Below are 27,175 nucleotides of genomic sequence, written 5' to 3' on the forward strand. Positions count from 1 at the left end.
TTCCAAAGTCCACACTCATCCAAAGCACAGCCAGGCCTATCAGAGCAATGCCCTGTGAGGAGCTGCCCTCACATTCGCCATTACAAGATGGCGCTGACATCCTGTGTTCTAAGTAGTAAACAAATAATCTGCGCATGTGCCGGGGTAGTTTTCCACTCCATGTGCTCTGACTTCCCCTTGACGACAACTCGGCCGATGGGCTGCAGCCAATCAGGGAGCGACACATCCGAGGCGGAGGACAATTCTCCATAAAAGGGACGGGGTTTCACCATTCTCTCTCTTCCTCCTGAAGAAGTAAGCAATAAAGCCTTTTGCCGCAGAAGATTCCGGTTGTCCTGAGTGTGTTCTTGCCGGCAGGGACAAAAGCTCGGGATAATGCCCCAGTCCCTGGTACCAACTTTTGTATTAGTTATGGTTTCTATGCTGTGAAGAAACATCATAGCCACAACAACTCTTATAAAGGAAAGCATTTAATTGAGGCTGGTTTACATTGTCAAAGGTTTAGTCCATTATCACCATGGCAGGAAGCATGGCAGTATGCAGGCAGACATGGTGCTGGAGAAGGAGCTGAGAGTTCTATGTCTGGATTTGCAGGCAGCTGGAAGAGACCATGAGCCACTGACCTGGCTTGAGCACCTGAGCCCTCAAAGCCTACCCCGTAGTGACACACTTCCTCCAACAAGTCCACCTCCTAATCGTGCCACTGGTGAGGGGTCTGTAGCGGCCATTTTTATTCAAACCATCACAGCTGGTAAGGGTTTGTTGTTTGTTGTGGTTCCCAGCTCTGCCTCTCCTCCCAGAATGTCTAAATGCTGCCTGTACATCACCTTGGAGAAGACAGGGTGAAGTTCGGAGCGGGTGGGGTCCACACCCGCCTCTTCCCTCCTGAGTGTCGGACAGGTTGGAAGGGGAATCGGAATCCGGGAGGAATGTTGTGGTTCCAAGTCTTCTGCTTTCCCTCTCTCAGAGCGACACTCTCTCAGACACCACTCACACCAGGCTGAACGGATGAAGTAGAGTCTGGAACAGGCAGGATTTTGGTCCAGTTGGGAATAAGTGCAGGGGTGGGAGGCATTGTGGGGGAGGAGGAAGACCTTCTCCAAGAGTCTTAGTGTTACAGCTCTTTTAGGTGAAGGCTTTCTCTGATGAAGCAGCTCTGTGAGATGATCTTAGCTTGTGGGGTGTGTACTTCTTGATTCGGGATGGGTTTGAATGCATACATAAGCTGAACCTCAGGCTGGAGAGCAAGCCAATAATCAGAACTTCTCCATGGCTTCTGCTTCAGTTCTTGTCTCCAGGTTCCTGCCTTAAGTTCCACCACTGACCCCCCAGTGAGGGAGTGTGATTAGGACCTCTATGCCAAGGAAATATTTTTGTTGTATCACAGCAATAGCCAGTGTCTTACTACTTTTTTATTGCTGAACACACTTTGACCAAGGCGACGAATAGAAGAAAGAGTTTCTTTGGGGGCTAGCAGTTTCAGAGGACTAGAGTCCTTGGCCAAGATGGCTGGGAGCATGGCAGCAGGCAGGTATCCAGGGCACTGAGGCAGTAATAGAGAGCTTACAACTTGAAACAATACCACTAGGTAGAGAAAGAAGGGGGGAGAGAAAGAGAGAGAGAGAGAGAGAGAGAGAGAGAGAGAGGCCATACCTTGTCATTCTCCCCAAATGGTTCACCAACTGTGGACCAAACATTCAATTATATGTTCCATTGGGGCCATTCTCATTCAGACCACTACAGACAACTAACTAGGTCAATTTATATACTGGAAGGTATATCTTTAAAAAACATCACAGAAGCAGAGAGTGGTAGCTGAGGCAGGAGAATGGCAGGTATGAAGTAAGTCTGTGAGCTTGTCTAAAGATATCTGTCACTTCTTCCTGATCCCTATGGCTCCATCTGGACAAGGCTGAAGCATGCCCATGTACCCCAAGTGTGACTCCTGTCTTGGGGCAGCTACCATCCTCCTACATGAATTTATAGGACTGAACCATAAATATGCATGTACATGCACATGTACATATATGTAGTGCTTTTCATAGTGAAATAAATATGAATTTATTTTTATCACTGACCCAAATTCATGACCATATTTCAATGACCAAATAGTTATAGGGATATCTCTGTTCCATTTTTGCATTAGTGACTCTGCCTGGTACACCTAAATACAGCAAGGCTGCCGGATAATCTCTGGACTCTATCCAAGCAGTCTGATTATAAAATAAAGCCCCTTGTTAGATACACACACAAGTGACACAGGGAACCATGCATGCATGCTCACATACATCCACATTAAAAGGTCATACAACTGTTCTTGCTTTTTTATAGTGGTATTGACTTTTACAATAAAATGGAGGTTTGTTTCTTGAGAAGTATACCAACCCAGCAGAACCCAGCACCCAGTCCCTGACAAACTTGAGCAGGAGTCTCTTTAGAAGGGACGGAATGGAAGAGCAAGAGACCCAGCTGACTGCCCTACCATCTTCAGCTTACAACACGTTTGTTCTGGCTTTGTTCTCTTCGGCTACAGGCTCATTCTAAAACACAGTGGTATGGTTACAGAAGCAAGCAATTCAAAGACTCTGCTTCTCTCTGTGTTTTGTCCCATCTTTTATCCGGCACACTCAGACACCTGAAGCTTTTATTGTGCAAGCACGCAGTGCTTGGCTGAGGGGCGTCATTGGCACCAAGAGGCTGAACTGGTGGAAACAACACAGCACAGCCAATAGATAAGAACAGCACTTAAGTCACTGCAGAGTGTGTGTGTTAGAGGGCTGTAATAGCAGTGGCATTTGGCCTCCTGAGCCTTTTTTTTTTTTTTTTTTTTTTTTTTTTTTTTTTTTGGTTTTTCGAGACAGGGTTTCTCTGTAGCCCTGGCTGTCTGTCCTGGAACTCACTTTGTAGACCAGGCTGGCCTCGAACTCAGAAATCCGCCTGCCTCTGCCTCCCGAGTGCTGGGATTAAAGGCATGCTCCACCACACCCGGCTCTCTCCTGAGCCTTAAACACAACCAGCGTCACTTGATCCCAACTTGGCTCCTATTCCTATCATGGGTTATAATAAGGGTGGGCCATCAACTTACTGCACACACATCAGGTGAGGACAGGAACGTTGTAAGCGGCTGTAACGGCTGGTGACAAACTGCTGAGGACTTAAACACAGCACCTCTGCGTCAGGCAATGATGAGAGTCTACAGCTTAGTGCTTCCTTCTGTCAAGTGATAGTGAATGCCTACTGTTTGGTTGGTTTTGTCTAAGTTGTTAACTTTCCTGTGTCAGCTGAACGTGGGCACCTTCTGTTTTCCTCTCTGTGTTATTGTGGGAGTCCGCGTGTGGTAGCTGAAAGACTTGACACTTTTGTGTTATTGTGGGAGTCCGCATGTGGTAGCTGACACTTGACACTTTTGCGGTTCTTTCTGTGAATGTAAGCGAGGTGACCAAGGTTTCCTTCTGTGTGATATCAGAGGAAGCACCTACTCTTCTTCCTAACACAGGAGACTCCCAGGTTTTCTTCTGCATTGTATTCTATAGCCAGTGCCTACTATAGTCTGTGAATGTCTACTTCTGTATCCACTACTTGGATACTTGGGCAACTACTGTTCTCTTGTCTACACTTTGAAGACTCTCTACCTCAGCTCTTTGTCATGTGGTCCTACTATCTGCCATGTGAGCCCATCTCCAGTATCCCTGTTGTGTAACACAGGGTGATCAATTATCTAGACATAGAGACGACAATTGAGAAGGCATGATATCCAAGAAACCACTGTCTCAAATATTCCAAAATTGATATTAATACCCAAAGAAAAACCAATGGATCACCTGACCCCTACACATACTAATCACACTTCATCATCAAAGGAAATAATGGCAGGAGCTGAAGCAGAAGCCTGGAGGCAGGAACCCAAAAAGAGGCCATGAAAGAAAGCTGCCTGGCTGGCTCCTCCTGGCTTGTTTAGCCTGCTTTCTTATACCATGCAGGACCACCATCCCAGGGGTGGCATCACACACAGTGCTGGGCCCTTCCATACAAACCATCAATAAAGAAAATGTCCTTCAGGCATGCCCATAGGCTAATCCAATAAAAGCAATCCCCAAATAGAGGAGTCTTTTTCCCAGGTCACAGTGGTTTGTCAAGTTGACAAAAACTACAATTACTATTCAAACCTATAGTGATAGCATCATATCTATTAGAACAGTGGTTATTAAAAAAAAAAAAGAAGAAGGGCTGGGCATGGTGGCACATGCCTTTAATTGCAGCACTTGGAAGGCAGAGGCAGGCATATTTCTGAGTTCGAGGCCAGCCTGGTCTACAAAGTGAGTGCCAGGACAGCCAGGGCTACACAGAGAAACCCTGTCTTGAAAACAAACAAACAAACAAAAACTAATAAAAAAAATAAAAAAGAAGAAGAAAGATCACAAATGTTTGGTGAAAGTGTGGAGAAGCTAGAGTTCTTTTGTAGTATGGTAGAATGTAAATTAGTGTAGACATTATGCTTAAAAATATGGAGTTTCCTCAGAAAGTTAAAAACAGAGCATCCATGTGACCCTGAAATCCCATTACAGTGTCCATGTGCATGAGAACTAAGATCTGTGTGCTGAGAAGACACCAGCATCCCATGTCTACTGAGTGTTAGGCACAAAAAACAAGGTACCAGATCAACAGCCCATTTGCTGTTTCGGGCAAGAGGACAGAGAACACAAAGCACATGCAAATACAATGAAATGTTCTTCAGCCACAAAAATGACAAAATTCTGTTGCTTGTAACAACACAGATGACATTGGGCATGGCAATTTTTAGTGACACAAGCCAGGCATAGAAAGCCAGGCACCACATGACTTCACTTATACAGAATATAAAGAGCAGGGCATGGTGGTCCACCCTTCAATCCAGCACTCGGGAGGCAGAGGAGGGCGGGTTTCTGTGAGTTCAAGGCCAGTCTGGTCTACATAGTGAGTTCTAGGACAGGTGGAAATACATAGTGAGACCCTGTCTGGGGGCGTATTTCATAGAGGTTGAGAGTGAATTTTTGGTTTCCACAGTTTGGGAATGTCAAGGCAGGGAGGGTTGAAGAGAGGCCAATCAACAGGTGCTAAGTTACATTTGGGAGAAATAGCACTTTGTGGTCTATTTCACAGTAGGTTAAAAATAATGTTCCTTGTCAGGTTGACTGGATTTAGAATCACCTAGGAGACACACCTTTGAGGGAGGGTGTTTCTAGAGAAGTTTAACTAGGAGAATATTCATTCTGCCCGTAGATGGCAGCCTCCCATGACCTTGGATCTTGGGCTGAGTAAAGGGTGGGACCAACTAAGTGCTAATATTCATCTCTCACCTTCCCTGATTCATTACTTCAAGGACAGAGGTTGACCAGCTGTCTCTTTTCTGTAGCCATGTTTTCTCCACAATGGTTGACCAGCTGTCTCTTTTCTGTAGCCATGCTTTCTCCACAATGGTTGACCAGATGTCTCTGTTCTATAGCCACACCTTCTCCATAATGATGATCTATATTGCTTCAAACCATGAGCTAAAAGAGGCCTTTCCTTCCTTGAGTTGCCTTTGGTCTGATATTTTCTCATAGCAACAAGCATATTATTACCTGTAGCTTTAAAAATGCATCATATGTTTTGAAATAACCTGAAGCAAAAGTTTGGAGTGTTATCACTACAAAGAGTGTGTCATTACAAATATAATGGATATCTTAATTGCCCTGATTTCATTTACAGACACATTAAAGTTTTATACCCGACCCTGTAGTGATGTACAATGTGTTAATCAAACAAAAAGACTTTCCAAATCCAATTTACTAAAGTTATTAATTTATTTTTTAAGTGCATTTGTGTTCTCCCTGCACATACATCTGTTTATACCAGTCACTCTACAAGCCAGCTGACTTAAATGTTTTGAGGGAGATTGAGAGAAGTCTGGTGTGCTTTATAAAGTCTCCAAATACTGTTGTGTCCTTGAATAGCTTAGGTCCCAGAACCCTGGATTGGGGCAATGAGGGAATGAAAGAAAGACACACATAAAAGTTGGGACTGGGTGGTCTGATGGAGAGGCTCCAGAAACCCAGTGTGTTTACTATGTACATTTGAACAAGGGGCAGGGTTATCACATCCAGCTCAACAGTGAGGTGGGGTGATGACATCCATCCAGACAAACAAGTTGTTATACACAGCTGAAAAGGATTCAGGCCTAGCTAATCTCAACAGGAACCGTCAGGGGGCAGACAGAAGAAGCTATGGTGGCATCAATACCTGCACCAGAGTGAAAGCTTTGCCATCATTCTGGGCCCAGTCCTGGAGAGCTCTGGCCATTTCCCATAGGTCTAAGGCTTCCGGGACCTTAACCTGGCTGGGCCCTTATCAGACAGTGCACATGCACTCAGGACTTTACTCACCCCCACCTCCCATCCCCCATCTTCCATCCACTCTGCTTTCTGGACCAGCATCTATGTGGCTGTATCCTTCTCTGACCCAGTGGCAAGGCCCTATAGTTCTCTGGTCCCACCTTTGTCGCTTCTTCCCCTACAGATGCCTCTTTAACTTTGGCAGGTTGTGATGTAAAGAATTTTCTTGGAAAGACTGTACAGGAATATTCTGTACTTTGTAAGGAGTTTAGCTTAATGATCTGAAGATCAGGTATCCCTCTAAGTCTATATATCATTTATCTGTCTGTCTGTCTGTCTATCTATCTATCTATCTATCCAGCCATCCAAGTTTTAAACCCAGGCAAAAGGCTAAAGTGTCTACTTAAAATATCAAATTGAACCTACCTGCCAAGGTCTTCCAACACCCCTCAGTCCCTAGGGTATAGCTGGCATACCCACCCCCTACCCTCAACTCTCCAGTCCAGGTCTAGGCTGTTCCTCCCCCAGAAATGCTTCCCTATATAATCCAGACACTTTGGTTACCTGCCCCTTTTGAACCTTTGGCCTCCTGGTTGATGCATCTGGTTTCCCTCTCTCCCACACGGATCAGGGCCATGACCGCTCTGGACTCTGGAAGATGTGTTTGCCTCTGGCTAGGCTCTCCCTTTTCTCTACAATGAACTTTTTCTTCCACCACACCCAGGAGCAGTCACATCTTTTCCTTTCCTTTTTTTTTTTTTTTCCATTCACTACCACCACCTACTTATCTGTGAACCCAGGACTCCACACTTGCTAGGCAAGCACTGTATCACAGAACTCAAGCCACAGGAACTCATTTTATAGGACAAGATGGAAAGGTATTATTTTCAGCATTTAACTGCCATCTTTGTCAAGGTCACTTGGGAACTTGGACTTGTCAGTCTTCAGGATCACAGATGTAACCAGTCTGAGAAACTACTTTCCTTTTGGCTTTGAAAGAAAATCTCAAACCATTCTCGAATCTACTAAATTAACCCCACTAGAACCACTAGTTTTGAAATTCTCAAAGTGGACTTCCTTGTATCTAGATGTTTCCCAGAAAAGAGACAAACAGCAAATAGGTTTTTGTAGTTCCTGGGAACCCTAACTGGCTTCATCCTGGGGGTGAATCTTTTGGCCAGTCCAATTGGTCTTTCCCTGGCCTTTCTTAGGTCCTTTAAAAATAACTTTGTATTTTCCAATCACCACACAGTAACTTAGTAACACAAAGAAACAACCCCCATTTGAGCAATCAAAAGCAACAGTTCTTTACAGTTACTCCCCAGGATGGCTGTGGTCTGGGCTTACCTCTTTCTTTCCTCCAAATACTGGGAGGGAAGCAGTCCCAGGACAGTTGGGAAGCTGGCTTGAAAGTTGGCTCTCCTGTTGTTTATTCCCAATTACAAAACACCTCGACTTCTGTTCTTGTTTTCAATCTATTAGTATCTCCAAGAAACTATCCAAAGTCTGAAGCAATAGCCTGAGTCTATCAGAAACGTTTGAGTGGAGTTGAACATGATTTTCAAGAGTGTACCTTCTCTGATTAATTATCAGTCAGCATCCCATAATACAATCGCATTTGTCATGACAAGTGTGTGAATGCCAGCAACAAGTCGTACTAAATGCATAGCGCAGAAGTCTCTGGGACAACTTGCACAGATAAAATGAGAGGGAGACTGGATTTTGCTAATAATTAAAATATAATTGAGATCATCAACTTATTCAGCGTTATTTTAGATCATTAACCATTATGCCATCAGTGAAGAAAAAAATAAGAAACGCTGTACCTATCTGATTTACAAGTTACATACTAATTCTATAAAATCCAAGTGGAAACTGACTATTTACCTTAGCCACTCAGGAACCACACCGATGACTTGATTGCCGATGAGGGCCCAAGCTCTGCAGTGGTGGAAAGATTTAAACTCTCATTTCGTGTAGTGAAGGGCGAGACAAACAATGAGTTCCCCTTCTCAGCTCCTTGGCTCAGGTTTCCGCCCCTCCTGTAGCAACAAGTGAATCTAAATTTACCCAGTGACTTCAATTGCTCAGACTCTCCTAAAACTGGGAACCAATTCCAGCCGGGCACTCTCGGGTGTGCCAAACACAAGCCAGAGCCAGACAGAATCCCAACCATTGGGGCAAAGCCAGCACCCCGACATATAAACCCTGTGCCACTTCCTGAGAAGCTCCGGCCGTCTTTGGTGAGCCCTAATGTCAAACCTCACTGCAGTCACTTAGAACTCGCATCAGCACTAGGCATCAGCACTAGGACGTCACTGCTTTATGTGGCCCCTTTCCTTACCCAGAGGCAGAAAAGTATCTAGTCACAAAAGCTCTGTCTTTGAAACACTTTCCTTCAGCCCCATTTTAAGAAAGAAACTTTGTTATTTGAGAAGAAACTTGCATTGTGGTGACTAACAAGAAACAGAAGGTACATAAACATTACATATGAAAATGACAGCTTTTTTCCCCCCAAGGATGATAACATCAGTTTAACAAATTATGTGAACATAACCATCTGAGGCTGACGTGTCTTTGTTTAAAAAAACAATTAGATCATTTAATTTTTATCAGGCATAATGTATCAACTTTTTGAATCATATTAATCTTTTGAGTTATTTTCATGCTGCCTGGTGGCATGAATTAAGATGGACTAAATTACATACCTAGGGATTGATGGCTTAGCTTCAAACCTTGCACAAGGATGCACATGGTTAATTTTAACTTTCTCCTCAGGAGACCCGCCCCTTTCTGTTTATTTGCACTGCGACTTTGTAACTGTTTGAAACTTGACTCGTCTCTTACAGGAACAGCTGCAGGCCTTAAATTAAACCAGGACAGTTTCAACTAATCTTATATTTATAGGGCACTTAGAACTCTTTCATGGATCCTCTACACACAATTTTGTCCACTGTGACAACTCAAACTGAGAATCAGAATATAATAATCAGCTCTTTATTAGAAATACTTAACCTCTTTGTCAGTGATGCCACCTTGACCTTCCAGACTGATGGAAAAACACAAGTTTGAAAGTCCCAATTCAGTATTCTGATTGCAGTGTGACACTCTTAAAGGTTTTGACGTTGCTCTTTTCACTGGTGGGTAAGTTGAATTTGTAAGCACGCTCTTGTTATTAGTACATTTTTATACCAGTCAAGCATTATCAGTTTCTCACTCACATGATCTCATACCATCAGTGTTAAATCCAGTACTCCACGTGAGACTTGACTCAAGCATGTCTCTGCTTTTATGGGTTAATTGAAGTAATTGTGACAAGATTTTCAGTGTTTCAAATGTAGGTGTAGCTTAAGTCTAAAACTCACATATGATATTGTTTTTAATGGAATCAAAGCATTTTAAACATGGAAATGACCTTAAAATAACTCTAGTCTAAGGCCAAGTAATGTGGTCAAGGTTCCATGGCTAATGAAGCATGGTTTAAAACGTCTAGAGAGCCTGATAGGTTTCCACATCTATTTAGTATTCGATACACCCAAGTGTTTGATGGACATCATACTTCCGTGGTCTAGCCTGGTGTCATCTCATTTTCCCCATTCCTGCACTACACTGCTGCGCCTAGAGGTCTACAGTCTCTATCTGGGTCCCCCTCTTTCACGTTTTCTCAGTGTGGCCAGGCAGCGGTGTCGCATGCCTTTAATCCCAGCACACTCGGGAGGCAGAGGCAGGCAGATTTCTGAGTTTGAGGCCAACCTGGTCTACAGAGTGAGTTCCAGGACAGCCAGGGCTATACAGAGAAACCCTGTCTCGAAAAACAAAACAACAACAACAAAAACAAAAACAAACAAACAAAAAAGTTTTCTCAGTGTGGATAACCCTAGTGAAAATCAGACGTTTGGGGGGTGATGTCACAGGGAAGACTTAGATTCCAACACTCAATACATCTAAAAGAGGTCAAGGTATAAACTGATCAATGAAAATGGGCTTATGTCATGAGTGTGCTGTGTCAGAAACAGGCAAACATGTCTGTGTCCTTCCACAATGTCACAATGTATTGTTATCCAATAATTTCGGAAGGTAAGGCTTCAATTTGCCAAATAATCTCAATTTCCTTGACAGCCAGCTGAGCCAGGGCAGTGCAAGAGCTTCTTTTGTCCACTCTAGACCACTAATGTTATTCTCAGACCACACTCGATGTACCACACAATAAGGAAAAAACACAGCCGCACTTCTCTCACCCCACCCCCCACACTACAGAACGGCTACAAAGTGTTAGAAAGGCCACCACAGAGTTAGTTTAAGGAGCTTCCAAGAAGACTGAGAGGCAGAACCAGGGAGATGATGGAGATGAGGAAGTAGGCGTTACAGCAGTCAGATAACTAACTATCCTGGAAGTCTGCTGGACACTGATGCAACTGGGGAAGAGTTAAGCCCAGACTCAAGAGTTGATTATAGCAAACAGAAGCTCGTGTGTGTGTGTGTGTGTGTGTGTGTGTGTGTGTGTGTGTGTAGCTAAAGAGGCGAAGGACAAGTCTAGATCCAAATGAACAGATGGACTGACACACGAATGGCAATTCAAGTAGGCTGTGTCAACAGCTTAACTGTAGGCACTCCATTTCTTGGAAGTCCCGGAAGCAGTAGAAAGTTCTCTGCCTGTTGGTCTCTTGATGCTCACACCAGGTGGTCAGGTGACAGGTCACGGGGCCATTGCCATCACAATGTTACAGGTACTCTGCTTGTGGGGTCCAGGGAAAGATGTTCTACTCTCAGTCTACTGCTCTCAGTCTACTGTGTTCAACAAGTTCTTGGGTCTGTTTTCCTGATAGGGTTTTAATATGTCCAAGTGCACACAGAGCCCCAAGTCATCTCGATAAGTGTATAGGGCTCTGCAGTCCCAACTCGAACTGCTAACTATATCAGGTACTATCTTTTAACCTTTAGGAAAATAACATCTGTCTGTCTATTTTACAAATTGGACAAATGAGGCTGGGGGTGGTGTTGAGAGCATATTGCGTACAATGATGGTTTGTTTGTTGGTTTGTTTGTTTTAAGACTGTGACTTGCCCTGAGAGACTCTTGCCTCAAGAGCAGCTTTGGGTCTGTTTTGAGGATAGAGGACAACCCCACATCTGGACAGACACATAAGCAGCACCATCCTCCTAGCACACCCATGCAGCCCAGACTGATCAAACGCTGGTTTCTAGAAGTAGAGAGGGTGCCACTTATCAACTTACCATGGTGAATTGAGACTACAGGAGCACGTGCCATAACAAAATCTTATCAGGAAAAACAGGCCTGAGGATTTAGCACAACAGGCTGAGGAAAGGGTCTAGTTCTCTCATCCTGGCTCCATAAGAAGGAAGACATCTTTGGTGGTTTAAATAAAATGGCCCCAGAGATCCCCTGGGAGAAGAACTATTAGGAGGTGTGGCCTTGTTGGAGGAGGTGTGGCCTTGTTGGAGGAGGTATGGCCTTGTTGGAGGAGGTGTGGCCTTGTTGGAGGAGGTGTGGCCTTGTTGGAGGAGGTGTGGCCTTGTTGGAGGAGGTGTGGCATGTCACTGGGGGTGGGCTTTGAGATTGCAGAAGCTCTGTACAACCACTCTGGAAATCAGTCTGGCGGTTCCTCAGAAAATTGGACATAGTACTACCAGAGGATCCCGCAATACCTCTCCTGGGCATATATTCAGAAGATGTCCCAACCGGTAAGAAGGACACATGCTCCACTATGTTCATAGCAGCCTTATTTATAATAGCCAGAAGCTGGAAAGAACCCAGATGCCCCTCAACAGAGGAATGGATACAGAAAATGTGGTACATCTACACAATGGAGTACTACTTAGCTATTAAAAAGAATGAATTTATGAAATTCCTAGGCAAATGGATGGACCTGGAGGGCATCATCCTGAGTGAGGTAACCCAATCACAAAGGAACTCACACAACATGTACTCACTGATAAGTGGATATTAGTCCAGAAATTTAGGATACCCAAGATATAAGATACAATTTGCTAAATGCATGAAACTCAAGAAGAACGAAGACCAAAGTGTGAACACTTTGCCCCTTCTTAGAATTGGGAACAAAACACCCATGGAAGGAGTTACAGAGACAAAATTTGGAGCTGTGATGAAAGGATGGACCATCTTGTGGTTGCCATATCCAGGGATCCATCCCATAATCAGCTTCCAAACGCTGACACCATTGCATAGACTAGCAAGATTTTGCTGAAAGGACCCAGATATAGCTGTCTCTTGTGAGACTATGTCGGGGCCTAGCAAACACAGAAGTGGATGCTCACAGTCAGCTATTGGATGGGTCACAGGGCCCCCAATGGAGGAGCTAGAAAAAGCACCCAAGGAGCTAAAGGGAACTGCAACCCTATAGGTGGAACAACAATATGAACTAACCAGTACCCCGGAGCTCTTGTCTCTAGCTGCATATGTATCAAAAGATGGCCTAGTTGGCCATTACTGGAAAGAGAGGCCCATTGGACTTGCAAACTTTATATGCCCCAGTACAGGGGAACGCCAGGGCCAAAAAGGGGGAGTGGGTGGGTAGAGGAGTGGGGGTGTGGGTATGGGGGACTTTTGAGATAGCATTGGGAAATGTAAATGAGGAAAATACCTAATTAAAAAAATTTATACAGTTAAAAAAAAAGAGATTGCAGAAGCTCAATCTCTTTCCTGCTGTGTGTGGATCAAGATGTAGAACTCAGCTCTTTCTCCAGCACCATGTCTGCCTGCACACTGCTATGCTTCCTGTCATGATGATAATGGACTAAATCTCTGAAACTACAAGCCAGCCCCTGTTAAATTGTTTCCGTTATAAGACTTTCCCTGGTCGTGGTGTCTCTTCACAGAAATAGAAATCTTAACTAAGACAAAAGTGAAAGGGAATTAAAGCTTAGGCCAGGCCTGGGGGTTCACTCCTTTAGTCCCAGAACTCAGAAGGCAGGACGGATTTCGAAATTCTAGGCCAGTTTGCAGAGTGAGGTTCAGAACAGCTAAGCTTAGGCTGTGAAGGAAACTATTGAAAACAGAAACCCGATGAAGATGTAATTGAACAAGGGAGGCATGTTCCGGGCCCAGCAAGCAGCAGAACTTGGCAACTTTAGCTACATGGTTCTGTCTTTAAAGTCAAGGATAGAAGAAAGGGGTTATAGAATCTCCCTCCATAACTAAGGAAAGCCTCTAAGACCAGGCACATGTCAGGGGCATCTCTGCATGGAGGCCTAGAGAGGCCACTGTGGAGGTGAAGCCTGGATTACCTTGGAGACCACAAAGTGTTGGAGATGCAGAGCCCACAACATCTAGCATCATCACTGTGATGGTCCCACTGATCTGTTGTTGTGTCAATAGGTGTGTGCATTAATGACCAACTCGCACAGCACACCCAACTGTTCAGGGTCATCTTGGTTTAGTTCTGATATGGCCAATTTGAATTGTCTTCTGTTTGGTTTCCTGTCTAACCAGCTGTTCACCCACCAAATATTGGTTCACCTGGACCCAGTTCTGCCCTTTCTCTTCAATAACTGAACTCAGGTCTACAGGTCTACCCTGACCCGATAGCCTGATTTTGCAATAGACTGTAGAGGAGATGCTGCCCCATTGTGGACGCACCACGTATCATAGGTTGAAAATATCACAGCATGCAATGTATGTTTGTGTGTTAGTGTGTGTGTGTGTTATGTACATATATATACCTGTGTGCCTATGTGTACACATGTGTGCCAATGGATTTTCATGCACATATATGCACATGCATGTGGAAGCCAGAGGTGGTTGACCTGAGGGGATCTTTCTTCATCTCTGTCTCTCTGTGTTTGTCTGTCTCTGTTTGCCTCCTTTCTCTCTCTGTGTCTCTCTCTGTCTCTCTCTCTCTCTGTCTCTATGTCTCTGTCTTTGTCTCTGTCTCTGTCTCTGTCTCTGTCTCTCTCTCTCTCTCTCTCTCTCTCACACACACACACACACACACACACACACACACACACACACACACAGCTTTTGTAGGAGCATAGTTCAGGAATCCAGCCATGTGAGAATCCTGAGTACTTGTGAGAAAACTTCAAGAAAACAAGAATCTTGTGACCTCGGTTTCTTCAAAACACAGAACTGTTCTTGGAATATATTGTCGAGATGTAGGGGATGGATGAATTTACTTCAGATTACTCATTATTGCTTACTGGTGTTACTCAATTAAATGTTGATGGCTCTATGGAAAAGTATTTTTTGCTTTGTGCAACTTGTCCTTACAAGTACATTATACTCATGTGATTCTTCTTAGCCCTCAGAGTATAAATTGTCTGATGCTCTGAATGAGTTTTGCTATTGCATGAGACTTCAGTCTACCTCACTTATCGGCTCTGTTCTTCCAGGTCCCAAAAGCTGACAGGGTTTCTCACTGAACCAGCAATTCACCCCAGACCATTTATATGCTTAAAGCCTTCAAAGAGACTTGAAGATGCAATACCAACTTTTTAAGACACATGAATTCCTCAGAGTTACCTGGATCTCGTGCTGATTTTTTCCTTAGCTCACTGGTCCATTGATCTCTGTTAAATGAGATTATATGAAGCATCGAGTGTAGTGAGGAAGACAAGTGGAGTCAGACCTTGAGGCAGTCTCCAGGGTGAGAATGGACAGTGGCCAAAGGGATTATTCCCATTTCATCTCTGTTGCTTTAATAAGATATCCTGAAAAAATCAATTTAGGTGTGAGCAAGAGTTTATTTTAGCTCAGTTTCAGTTTACTATCCATTATTGTGGAGCAGTCAAAGAAGCAGGAGCTTGAAGCAGCCAGTCACAGTATAACTACAGTCAAGGACAGAGAGAAATAAACACATATATGCTCACTTACTTGGGCTCACCTAATTTTCTCTACTCTTATAAGATTCAGGAATCCTGGCCTGGGGGATGGTACCTCCCAGAGTGGGCTGGATCTTCCCATATTAATTCATACTCACAAACATGTTCACAGGCCAACCCACTGTGGACAACTCTTCCGTAAGACCCTTTTCCCAAGTGGTTCTAGGTTGTGTCAAGTTGACAATTGAAGCTGACAGTCACAGAAACTGTTGTGAAAGAAAACACCCTCAAGAGGTAAGAATAGACAATGGCCAGGACCACTGTATCAGGAGGATTGCTACAAGTTTGAAGATGACCCCACCTGAGATATCCAGCCTCATGGACCAAATATTGGATTCTTGAATATTCTGTTAGCAATCTGCCATTGTTGGAGTAGATGGACCAAAGTCTGTAAGCCACTATAATAAATGTGTGTGTGTGTGTGTGTGTGTGTGTGTGAGAGAGAGAGAGAGAGAGAGAGAGAGAGAGAGAGAGAGAGAGAGAGAGAGACTTGTAGACAGGAAGGACATGGCCAAGGAAAGGATCTTTGACTTTGAGTACATCTTAATAGAAATCCCCAAAACTGATGGGGCGGGGGGAGAGACTAGAAAGACCAGAAACAGACCCATATATACCTAGTTAGTGGAACTTTTACAAAGGAGTGGAGACAACACAATAGAGCTAAGTTTGTCTTCCCAGCAAATAACACTGGGACAACTGAACATCTGCATGGGAAAAAAAAGTATTTAGTTACAGACTTCTAAAGTCTTCAAAAAATTATCTCAAAATAGACATTAAATATAATTTAAGATGCAATGTTATAAAACTCCTAAAAGATAACACTAGAGAAAATCTAGACAATCTTGGGTATGATGGTGAGTTTTTGGTCATAATATCAAAGTCTCATTATGATGAAGAGACTCTACAATAAGCAGGACATTATTAAAACTAAGATTTTTGCCTCCACAAAAAGTGGTTGAGAGGAAGAAAAAAACAAGTGAGTGAACTTGGAGAAAATATCTGTAGATGACTGTAAGATTGCACACAAAGCACACGCGCCACTCTACTCAACAATAAGAAACAGGCACCCATTGGGAACTGGGTCAAAGACTGTAACAGGCATCTTTAAAATAAGACAAACAGAAAATGAACAAGCACAAAAGGATACACTACATCACATCTTAGTGCAAATTAGAGCAATAGTGTCAGCAATCCATCAGGAAGAACAAGGTCAGAACATGGACAGCACCAGATGCTGGCCAGGGTGCACAGCAATAGGAGCAGCCATTCCTGTAGTGGAAATGCAGAATAATGCAGCCACCTTGGAAGACAGTTTACCAGATTCCTATAAATTAAACATTGCCTCGTATGATACAACCTAACTGTGATCCTTGGTATTTTCCTTGATAGTTGAAAACATATCTACATTAAAACTTGCACGTGGATATCTATTCGTGATCACCAAAACTTGGAATCAATTGCTGTTCCTTCTACGGGTGGATATACAAACTGTGACATGTACAGACAATGGAATATTACTTAGCACTAAAAAGACAGGAGCTATGAAGCTATATTACTTACATTTCTTATGACAAAAATGCCTGGCAGAAAGCATCTAGGAGAATAAAATTTATTGTGGCTCACAGTTTGAGGGGATACAGTCTGTTCTATCTAGGAAGGTATGCTGGCAGGTGGAGAGAGGTTGGGGTAGAGGGAGCTTGCCCACTTCTGGACAGAGCAGAAAATGGGGATTCTAGTGTTTTGCTGGATTTTTCATTTTTCTTTTTATTCAATCTGGGACCACAGCCATGGGATATCAAATCTCATATTCATGGCAGGCCTCCTTCCCTATTAACACTGTCTGGAAACATCCTTACAGACACACTGGACAAGGATCCTCACTACTATGTCTTCGTACATTTTAGATCTAGTCAAACTGACAATGAAGAATATCCATCACAGAAGTGACAAGGGTGGAAGACATTAGCTCACTTTACCAAGTGAAAGACGATGATCAGAAGAGGCTTTGTGATGTGAAATTCCAGTCCTATCACTCTGATTAGCAAAACTTTATTGTTGGGGGAGTGGGGCTGGGACAGAAAGACCAGAAGACTGTGGGGCCATGAAGCTGTTTAAGTTACACATATTACTTTGTGTTTTTCAGAATCCACAGCACATGTAGCAGAAGGGAAGGGACTCCAGTGAGCACCGCAGACTGTGGGTGATTTGTCAATGCAGGGTCATGGATTGAGACGCATGTGACATTCTGTTGGAGATGTGGACAATGAGGGATGCTGTGCATGTTTAAAGAAGGCAGTGTATAGTCCTGTGCCTCTGGTCAGTTCTGCTATGGACCCCAAGGTACTCTAAAATGCACAGTTTTGAGGAAAGAGTTAGACAAGCAGGGTGTAGTTTAGGCAAAAGGCAACAGTTCAGGGGCAAGAAGGCTCTCCCGCTAATGCAGATCATAACATAGAGTTGGGGCAGGCAGTTAGGGGCAGAGGGAGCTGGACACTGAGGCAGGAAGAATGCTGGACCACCCTCAGAGGTGCATTAAAGCACCTGTCTGCAATCCCACCAGGCATTCTGCTGTTTCCTATTGATGAAGTCCCATTCTTAAAAGTCTTCTAGCTGCTCTAAGGGTCAGGCAGGGTCATCAGCCACTGCTGTGAAACACTGCTGCCCATGTGAAAGAGCAGGTTCGTCCCAGAGACACCCGCAGTAACAAAGTAAAAGGTTCACCCCTGTCAGGAAACATTGTTCATCTTTCCTGCAACTCCCTTTCCTCCAGGGTGGCTCCCTGCCATCAGCTATTTTTAGCCTTGTACCAGGGAGGAATATATTATGGTCTGGCTGGAATCTTCTTCATGACCTGACTCTTTGTGTGTGCCGACTTTTACTTCTCTATTGACCATCCCCTTCTTCTTTGACAGGTGTCTCCCTGTTGCAGCCAGCATGCCCTAGAGACAGATGGATTCTCAGTGTGGCTCCTCATTTGCCACCTCCTCGGCATGCTGCTGCCACGGCTTGACTCTCACTCTCAGTTCTATGGCATAAATAGCCATTGAGACTCCATGCTGAGCAGGACATGTCCTTTCCCTGTGAAGGGCATTGGCTGCCATCTTTGGAACCTGCAGCAGGTCCTTTGGCTCCTTGGCTCCTTAGCCACATACCCACTCAAACTCCAGTATTTTGTCAGCTTTACTTCTTTGAATTTGTTTCTCCTGTTGCTTTTGAATGGTTTCTTGAAGCCAATGTGTAAATAATTTCACACTGTGGGTCCTTGCTGCAAGCCTGTCTCCCATGTTTCATCTCAGGTGAATGGGGCCACTGGGTGTTTGCCTAAGCTACTTAATAGCCATTCTCTGTGCTTTTCTGTATCCTTCCTCCTGTAGGAATAATGGGTTTTTACACAGTTTTAGATGCCTAAGGCTGAGTGATCTATAAACAACCAAACGTTCCTTCTCATGGTCCTGGTAGCTAAGAACAAGATGTCCACGTGATCTAGTTCTGGGTTAGAAAAGTATGTTCTCATTGCTTCTTGAGACAGAACAGAAGGTCAAAGGGGCTTCCTCTGGTCCCTTTAATCAGAGCACGCTTATTCCAGAGGGGTCTATCCTCATGGCCTCCCTCCCAGATAAAGGTCCAACCATCTAGCGGTACCACACGGTGGAAGGGGTGAGGTTTCAGCGCATGCATTTGGGTAGCATAAGCATTGGCCTCAGTGCAGACACAAACATCTCACCTCTAGGAAAGCCTAAGTATAGCATAGAGTTGGAGTGAAATGGTGGTGACCATTAGACACACCCTTGTGCACCAGACCTTCAAAGTGCTGGGTCCTCTCTGTCCCCTGCCTTTGACACTGGGTAGCGGATTGCTCTCTTGGGGATACCGTTCTCTTCAGTTCCCCCTTTATGCCCAGAAGTGTGGCTGAAGGCTTTGTCAGTTTCAACCTTGGTTTCAACCAACAGAATATAGTGTTTGTTCTACCTTCCCAAGGTGACACTTTTGAGGCCATCTTTCAATGAGGTGATTATTTTTAAAAACCACATCCAGGCTTGGCTGGGCAAGCACACTGTCACTGGTGGTTTAAAGTAATTCAGGTTCAATTTTTCTTTTGGGGAGTGGGGGGAGTTCCTGTGTGTCTGTCTCCTCTCCCCAGGACTTCATAAGTTTTCTTTCTTTGGCCTCAGATCAGCTGTGTTTGCCAGGAAAGAGTTCTTATTCTCTGGTCCAAATTCAAGTGTGATGTGTTCTGATATATTCTTGGCATTAAGGACATAAGTGGTACCATGAATAATGCTTGTGTTCTGTGGGACATCAGAGTACGAGTGTTGTTGCTCAGCTATGTTAAGGTCAAACTGCTTCAAAGCATTTCTGGAACATACCAGACTATATGGCTGGCTTCTAAGAAAATATTTTAGACTTGTCAGTAAACTTCCAGAAAGCAGTCAGTTATTGGGATCCCAAAATATACACCAGGAAGAATATCATTCTGAGTATCTTTTTTGTTTATGTCATAATTAAAAGTCAAATCTGCCTGTTATTGAAAGGTATGTTTTTAAAAAGAAAAGTCTCTCTTTTTTTTTTTTTTTGCTTTCATCAAAAGTCTTAGTTTGGTTCTGTTCTCCATCTTGATATTTTTCTCAAGAACTAGCCTGCAGACAATGACGTGACATCCCTTTGTTTACGCCCTTTTACTTGTCAAAATTGGCTTAAAATGTTCTTGCTGAAATTCTTCAATGTTATACTAAAATATGTTGATTATTATTTTTAAAAGTTTACACATCGAAATGGTCTCAAAGAGACTGACTTAAGCTTTCCATCATTGGGTTGATGCAGGTTAGACATTTGTAATGCAAATGTCTGAAACCTGTAGTGCTCTAAAATAAAAAACTTTTTAGTGTCAGTGCATAGCCATAACTCTGGTGCTTTGTGGACATTGTGCCTGTTATAGTCTGCATCTTGAGTGTCTCCCGAGATCCACAGGTTAAAAGCTTGGTTCTTCATTTGATGCTATGGGGAAATGGTAGTATGTTTAGATGATGAAGCTCGTGAGAGGGAAGTTGGGTCATTTGCGGACATACCCTCAAAAGCAATATTAGAACCCAGCCACTAACCCCCACTCCCCCACTCCCCGTTTTGCTTCCCAGCTACCACAAACTGAGCAGCTCCCTGCCAGAGCAAGGTCTGAAACTCTGGTCCTAAATAAACCTTTCCTCACTGTAAGTTACCTCAAGGATCCTGTTACAGTGATGCGAAGCTGAGCACCACAGCACACAAACTTGCTTTCAGGGACAAAGTAACTTAAAACATTCTATGAAGTTACCTGTAGACAGGGTTTAGTGAATTTCACATCAAGACTTGGGTCTGGTCCTCAAGACCTCTCCGTGTATATGCAAATATTCCAATCAAATCCCCTAAAAAAAACCCTCAAACTATTCTGGTCCCACTCCCTGGGAGAAGGGATATTCAATCTGCAGCAATCTTTCCATTTTCTGTCTCCTTTAAGCTAGTCATTTGTCTAGAAAAAAAAATGCAGTTTTTATCCTGAGCAAACTCATAAATAGGTACTTTGGGGTCTCAATATCCTCTCATACAGATTGTACTGTGGAGAGGGGCAGGCAGAGGTGGGCGGAGGGAGCTGGAAGCTGAGTCATGAAGACTTACGGGGGGTGGGGGGTGCGCCAAACCCCTGCCTGCATTGCCACCAGACATCCTGTTGTTTAGTATTTTGAATCCCCTGAGCCCTGCCTTCTTTTTACCTTAGATGATTGTGTTACAGAAGAAGACTTTAGACTCAATGGTCAGTGGATGCTACACACAAATCCTAACCCCTGTGTGGCAGTTACATGAGGCTTTCACATGCGGGAAGGGTTCTGAATCACCTTTGTCACCTAAGAGATAGACTCTGACCCTCAGGGGTGTGGACCTTGCAGGAGTAAGTTCTTTCCTTCAATTTGTGATTGTGTTTCGGGCTGGTCTGGGACTGCTTGTGCTCAAATGCTAAATTCTATATCCCAAGATCTGTTTGCTTCAAGACCAGGATACCCTCACGTATACCAGCTTTTGTTGTGTAAACCTTTCTCCCAAATTATCCTTGATTGGTTAATAGAGATGCTTACAGTCTGGGATGGACAGAAGAGAGTGGGCAGAGCAAAGGTTCCCGGGCTTGGGATCTTAGGCATGAAGGAGAAGAGAGAAAGAAGAAAGAAGTCACCTTGGGGTACGTGGATGGTGAATGCATGGCTGTGAGGGACAGCCTGGTGGAGTAGCAGCCCAGGCAGAATGTGGCAAGTGGTATCTTAAGGTTATTGATAGGGAAATAGACAAAAATAGCCTAGAGGGCTGATCTGCCCAGCTCTAATGCTTTAAAGTTTATTGTAAATGTAAAGATTTTTATATCTTTTATTTATGAACTACATGGTCTATGTGAAATAGAAAACCCCAAATAATATTTACCATGACAAATGTGGATCGGGGGATCAAACACTGGTCATCACGTTGTCTACAAGCACTTCCTCCTCTTATTTCTTTCACCTTGTGTTCCTGGATTGAGGCCTTCTTTGCTCCTGATTCAGGTGGGTTACTAGCACACATTTACACAGGAAGAATGTCATTTGTCTGGGACACTGTCACATAACAGGAGGATGGTCTGGTACCAGCTCTGAAACTGAACAAGAGCTCTGGCACAGCCTCCTATGTATTATGCGTGAGTCCAAAGCCCAGGGTGCAGCGGCAGGTGGGTGAAATGCAACAGCCACATTACCTAGCTTCAGGGAGAAGCTGGGGCAATGTGAGTTACACAGCATCTTCTCCCTGCACATACAAGAGAAGTCATCTGGGAATTAATTGATTGGATATTTACATTGGGTCATTCAGACCAAGGGAAGTTTGTAAAGAAACAGTCAAAAGGACAGTGAGATGGTGCTGTAGATAAAGTGCTTGCTGTGCCTGCAGTTGATTCCCAGAACCCAAGCAAAGGTGAAACACAGAACTGACCCCTGAAGGTTGTTCTCTAACTTCCATACATGCACCAGGGCATACACGCTCCCCTTCCCTCTATGTATGTCGCATACATACCATACTTATGATGGTGGTGGTGGTGGTGGTGGTGATGGTGATGATAAATATTTTTAAATAAACTGGATCAGGAGTTTTACAGGAGCCCTAAGGAAAGAACTAAAGTATGCCCAGCACTGGGCAGGAGAGCCTGGCAGGAGGGTGGAAGGGTTCAGCAGTCCTTTCAGCTGTCCCAGAAAGGATGCTCAGGACTGAGACACCACAGTTTAAACCTCAGCATGTGGATAGGCACGGTTTTTGCACACTTCATATTTGCTATTTCTTTCTTCTCAGGTCACTGATTACAGTAAGTAAACTATTAATCTTAGAAAGGGGCCTCAGCCAGGTGTGGTGGCTTTTTCTTTTCAGGAGCTTATAGCAAATCTATGAGCGCCACAGATTTGAAAGGGGACCTATGGCTGTAAGCAGTTGAGAAGCACTGAGTTGATTTGCCTGCTTTCCCTGTCTCCTACTTCAGTGGGACATTTCCCTCATGCACAACAGAATAACATTACAAAGCACAAGTTGGAATGCAGTGACTTCATTTCCTAATTAAGTGTCACATCCAGGAAAGTGACACTTGAAAGTACCTCAAACCAGGGATACTGGAAGAGAAAACATACCACCACTAAGACATGTCCTGTTGGGTACACACTCCATAAATTCAGCTACAGGAGGAGCTAAGAAAATGGACATTTTAGGATACAGCGTTTGCACCCATCTCAGATCGCAGGCTGTTAACATCGCTATGCCAACGTTACCATGTCTAGTCAGTTCACATTCTACAACACAATTCCAGAAAAAGCAACAAAATGTTTACCTTTTTTGTTTCAGTGGAACTGTATCTGCCATACTTACCCCACAGTACAGGACTTCAACCCCTGTGGGACAGCCTGGCATGGTTGAGATCTAAATGATGCCTGGTAAATTAACGAATTCCCAAGACAACTAAACACTGCTGATTCAAATGTAAAGTGTTTGTATGTATAGTGACCCTACATGTGTGATCTAAGTGGTTTTAGATATTCTCCTAACCATAATTATCTAAATTTTCCTTTTTAAAAAAAAATTATTTTACCATCCCTTCGTGATCTGAGTGGTATTTTGATAGTTTTATTAAAAAGCAAAGTTTTTTTGTAAAAACAAGAGTTTGCTTTTTTCCACTACAGTTGACTGTGGATTTCTGATATTTAACTCAGTGGATCATCATTGAATGTCTACCCCCCTCCTCTGGGGCTACAGTTTATCTCATAGATGACAAAGGTGATTCAGAACTCTCTCTCTCTCTCTCTCTCTCTCTCTCTCTCTCTCTCTCTCTCTGTGTGTGTGTGTGTGTGTGTGTGTGTGTGTGTGTGTGTAAGTTTCATGTAAGTGCCACACAGGTTAGAATTTGTGTGTAGCATCCACCAATGTCTAATGTATTCTTCTGCAACACAATCGTTTAAAGCAAAGAGAATCCGGGGCTCAGGGAGTTCAAAATTCCCAATGTCAACTATGTGATTTTCAAAGTTGACAGGCGTTCCCACAGAGGAAGGGGAGCCCCCCCCCCATGCCTCTCAGGCAGTCGCAACATTTAGAGAAAGGTACATTGTTAAAATCCTTTTTTAACAATGTACCTTTCTCTACAAAGTGAGTTCCAGGACAGCCAGGGCTATACAGAGAAACCCTGTCTTGAAAAAAAAACAAAAGGAAAAAAAAAAAAAAAAAGGAAGCTCCCATGTCAGGCTGAGCATGTGGTAAGCTCTCCCATCTCTCCAGTATGTTTCTTTGGGCTAACGTTGTACCGTATTGTTGACAGTTTCACTACAGCTTGTCCAGGAAGAATCACCCACATAGCCTGCCAGAAAGTCCGATTGGATAGACATCCCTATAACCATAACAACTAACGTTAGTGTGATCTCAGTTTATCAGAGAAACAACCACTTCGAAAAGCAGCAGACATTCCTAGTGCAGCATGCAAACACACAAGCACCAAACTTCCGAGGTCACTGAACCTGGCTGGAAGACCTTTATTGAGCCTGAGATATAACACTAGCCACCAGCGTTTCGGGGACACTGGTTTCTTTCCAAGACTCCAAAGCAAACCTCCAGGACCTTTGCGCTTAGTGCAAACTGTCTGCTTACCCAAAGTTACCTGCGGGCTCCTCTGCAAATTCACACAGAGAATAGATTCCCTCTTATCCTCTCACACTATACAGCACTCACACGGAGTTAAGTCTTGTCTCTGTGTGTACAGACAGCAGTCTGTTAGGCAAAGCAACCACGTCTAAATTTCACTGCATCCCTCCCAGTTCTCGGTTGAGGAGCGGGCTGTCCAGCCCAGAGAGGAGGAGGCGTCGGGGCGGAGTCGGAGGTAGGCTAGAGGTCTTGGGAGGGCTAAAGCTGGACCGGGAGCCTTACCTTGGTGACCTTGATTAGGAGGTTAAAGAAGGGAGCGGTGTGTGCTGAGCCGTCCGCTTTACGCTGTTGTGCTTTGGGGGTCTGGGGTGCAAACAGCCCCGGATTCCCCTTCGTTCCAGACTCTTTCTTGCTCCGGAACAACCTGGACTTTGGCTGGCTCCTCCTTGTTCAACATCAGAGTTGACAACTCTGCTCCAGGTGGAGCGGTCCCTGACGCGGGCGCACACATCCCGGGGATTCTGGTCACAGCTTTCCCAGGGCGGGGAGAAGGGGATCACTGCACACCCTGGGAATCCGGCAGTCGTCACAAGTAAGTAGCGGGACCCATCACTCTTTTTCTGACCTCCACGCTCCTCTAAGTCCCTGCAGTGCTCACGGCCCGCCCGCGCCTCGCCCGCAACGACCCCTCCACGTGGATGCTGCGTGTGGCCGGTGCAGATGTTCTCAGCACTGCCTCTACCCTAAGAGTCCAAGTGCCTCCTCCACGTCTATCACCCCGCTCCCCTCCAACAACTCTGCATCCTTTGCTACCGGGCCCAGGGACCCCAGCATCACCCTACACCCCCTCTACTCCCGCCACGCCCCTGACGAGTTTCTGCATCCGTGCACTGTCTCTTCTCTCTAGATTATGCAGCCTGGCTCCTCAGCTCCTATTCTGGGGACATCAGGCTTCCCACTGCCGGAGACTTAGCTTAAGTCCCTGCTGCGGAGGTGACTCAATTTGGGAGTTTGCAGCAAGGAGGACCTGGAGCCATCAGGGGGTCCCATCTCGGCTAGGTTCAATGTCCGGTTGCACAAACCCCCAGATTATCTGGGTCTTAAGGGGCCCAGGTGCAGAAGGGTTTTCTCTTGCAAGTCTTTCCCAAGCTGCTCTCTCCAGAACATCCTGCATCAGCTTAGATTGGTTTATGCTCCTTCTTCAGTGCTCCTTCTGACCAGCCACCTGAAGCCGCCCTTGGGCATGAGAAATGACAGTGGCAAAGGCTTGATTGCTCATCCAATAGCTGGAAGAAGTTACTTTATTGTAATTTTCTCAAGGCAGGAAGGGATGCTGTGAGCTGTGATTAGCGCCTGACTGTGTTTATTTATTCGTGACACACATCACAGGGGCATCACAGGACAGCCGTGTGCTCTTAGCAGTTTCCTGGGACTAGCCTGAAGTTGGAAGCTGCTCCAGGAATGGGCCTCAGATACTGATCGTCACGGGAAGGGGCATGCTAGAGAGGTTTATGATTTCAAACGAGAAAAAAAAAAAGTCTTCTAGAAATGCTCTTTCCAAAGCTTCTGGTGGTATTTGGAATGTTTCTCTTGTAATAAAGTGGAAATGTCTACGGTTTGCAGCTCAAATGTTTACAACTTTTAGATCACAGTTTAAGAAATCCAGTCAGTTTGCTGGGAACAGCTTCACTGTTACAACTGTGCAAAACACATGGTCGCCATGGCGGTTCTGTTTGGTTTTGGGTTTGTTTTGTTTTGTTTACTTTACATCTCTCTCCCTTGCCTTCACCTCCCTCGCCTTCACCTCCCTAGCCATCTCCTAGTCCCTTCCTCTCACCCCCCTTCCTCAATCCTCCCTCCTCCCTCTTCAGAGAAGATAAATCCTCCCATAGACATCAACCCGCCCTGCCATATCAAGTTCTTGTAAAAGTAGGTGCATCTTCTCCTATTGAGGCTAGTTAAGACAGCCCAGTTAGGGGGAAGGGATCCAGAAACAAAGGACACCCCCACCCCACAGGCGTTTACAATTCATTCCAACGTCATCAGGTTGTCTATGTCTGACATCTGATGCAGAACTGTAGGGTAGAAGGACCATGAGCTGGATGTTGGTGGGATTATTCCTATATAAGAAAGTAATTTGCTTTCCAACTCAGCTGCAGTGGGTGACAGGGACAGGTATGTTACTCATGGAAGTGAGAAGAGATACTATGGTACTGTGGGGGATGGGGCATGGAGGCGGGAGGAGTTGCTTGGTACTGTGAGGGTGGGGCATAGAGATGGGAGGAGTTGCTATGGTACTGTGGGGGTGGAGCATGGAGGTGGGGGGAGGTGCTATGGTACTGTGGGGGTGGGGCATGGAGGTGGGGGGAGTTGTTATAGTACTGTGGGGTGGGGCATAGAGATGGGAGGAGTTGCTATGGTACTGTGGGGTGGGGCATGGAGGTGGTGGGAGGTGCTATGGCACTGTCGGGGAGTGAGGCAGGTTGGGAAAGAAGAGACCTGTGCTGAGTGGTCAAGGAAAGGTAGCAGGAACTGTCACATTTAAATATGGGTTTTATGCTCCAAGTTGATGGGCTTTGATTTCAAAGTCAGGCTCAATGGGAGCAAGCAAGAATCTGAAGTGAGGCGATCATGTGAGGCTGTCCACGTAATGGCCTTGAGTTGCACTAAGCTAGACTGTGAGGTATGGAGGATGGACATCTTGCCAACAGCATACCTTGGCCGGGAGAGGCCTGTAACAGTACTTTTTGACTCCTTCATTGGGTTGTTATATCTAACACCCTTCTCCATGCCCCAACTCTGGGT

General features: G+C 44.7%; 2 protein-coding genes across 3 annotated transcripts in view; one reads left to right on the plus strand and one right to left on the minus strand.

Moving 5' to 3' along the window:
- Sgcg (sarcoglycan, gamma (dystrophin-associated glycoprotein)) overlaps positions 1 to 24,957 on the minus strand; it is a 55,957-nt gene extending 31,000 nt beyond the window's left edge. Inside the window, exons 1-2 of one of the 2 annotated variants that reach the window (XM_006519012.3) lie at positions 24,653 to 24,957; positions 8,238 to 8,392 (exon numbers count right to left, since the gene is read on the minus strand). The gene's annotated coding sequence lies outside the window, so the exon portion shown is untranslated. Of the gene's footprint in view, positions 1 to 8,237; positions 8,393 to 24,652 lie in introns of those variants that run through there. The other variant, NM_011892.3, reaches the window with a different exon arrangement.
- Gm17778 (predicted gene, 17778) lies at positions 21,899 to 25,988 on the plus strand. Its single transcript, XM_006519922.1, has 4 exons — positions 21,899 to 21,932; positions 24,489 to 24,605; positions 24,749 to 24,962; positions 25,278 to 25,988. Exons 1-4 carry the CDS (start codon positions 21,899 to 21,901, stop codon positions 25,585 to 25,587), a joined length of 675 nt encoding a protein of 224 aa, XP_006519985.1. The 3' UTR covers positions 25,588 to 25,988.
- Positions 25,989 to 27,175: the final 1,187 nt, after the last annotated feature.

The sequence above is a fragment of the Mus musculus genome, chromosome 14 (assembly GCF_000001635.26).
Source record: "Mus musculus strain C57BL/6J chromosome 14, GRCm38.p6 C57BL/6J".
NCBI classification, from domain to species: domain Eukaryota; kingdom Metazoa; phylum Chordata; class Mammalia; order Rodentia; family Muridae; genus Mus; species Mus musculus.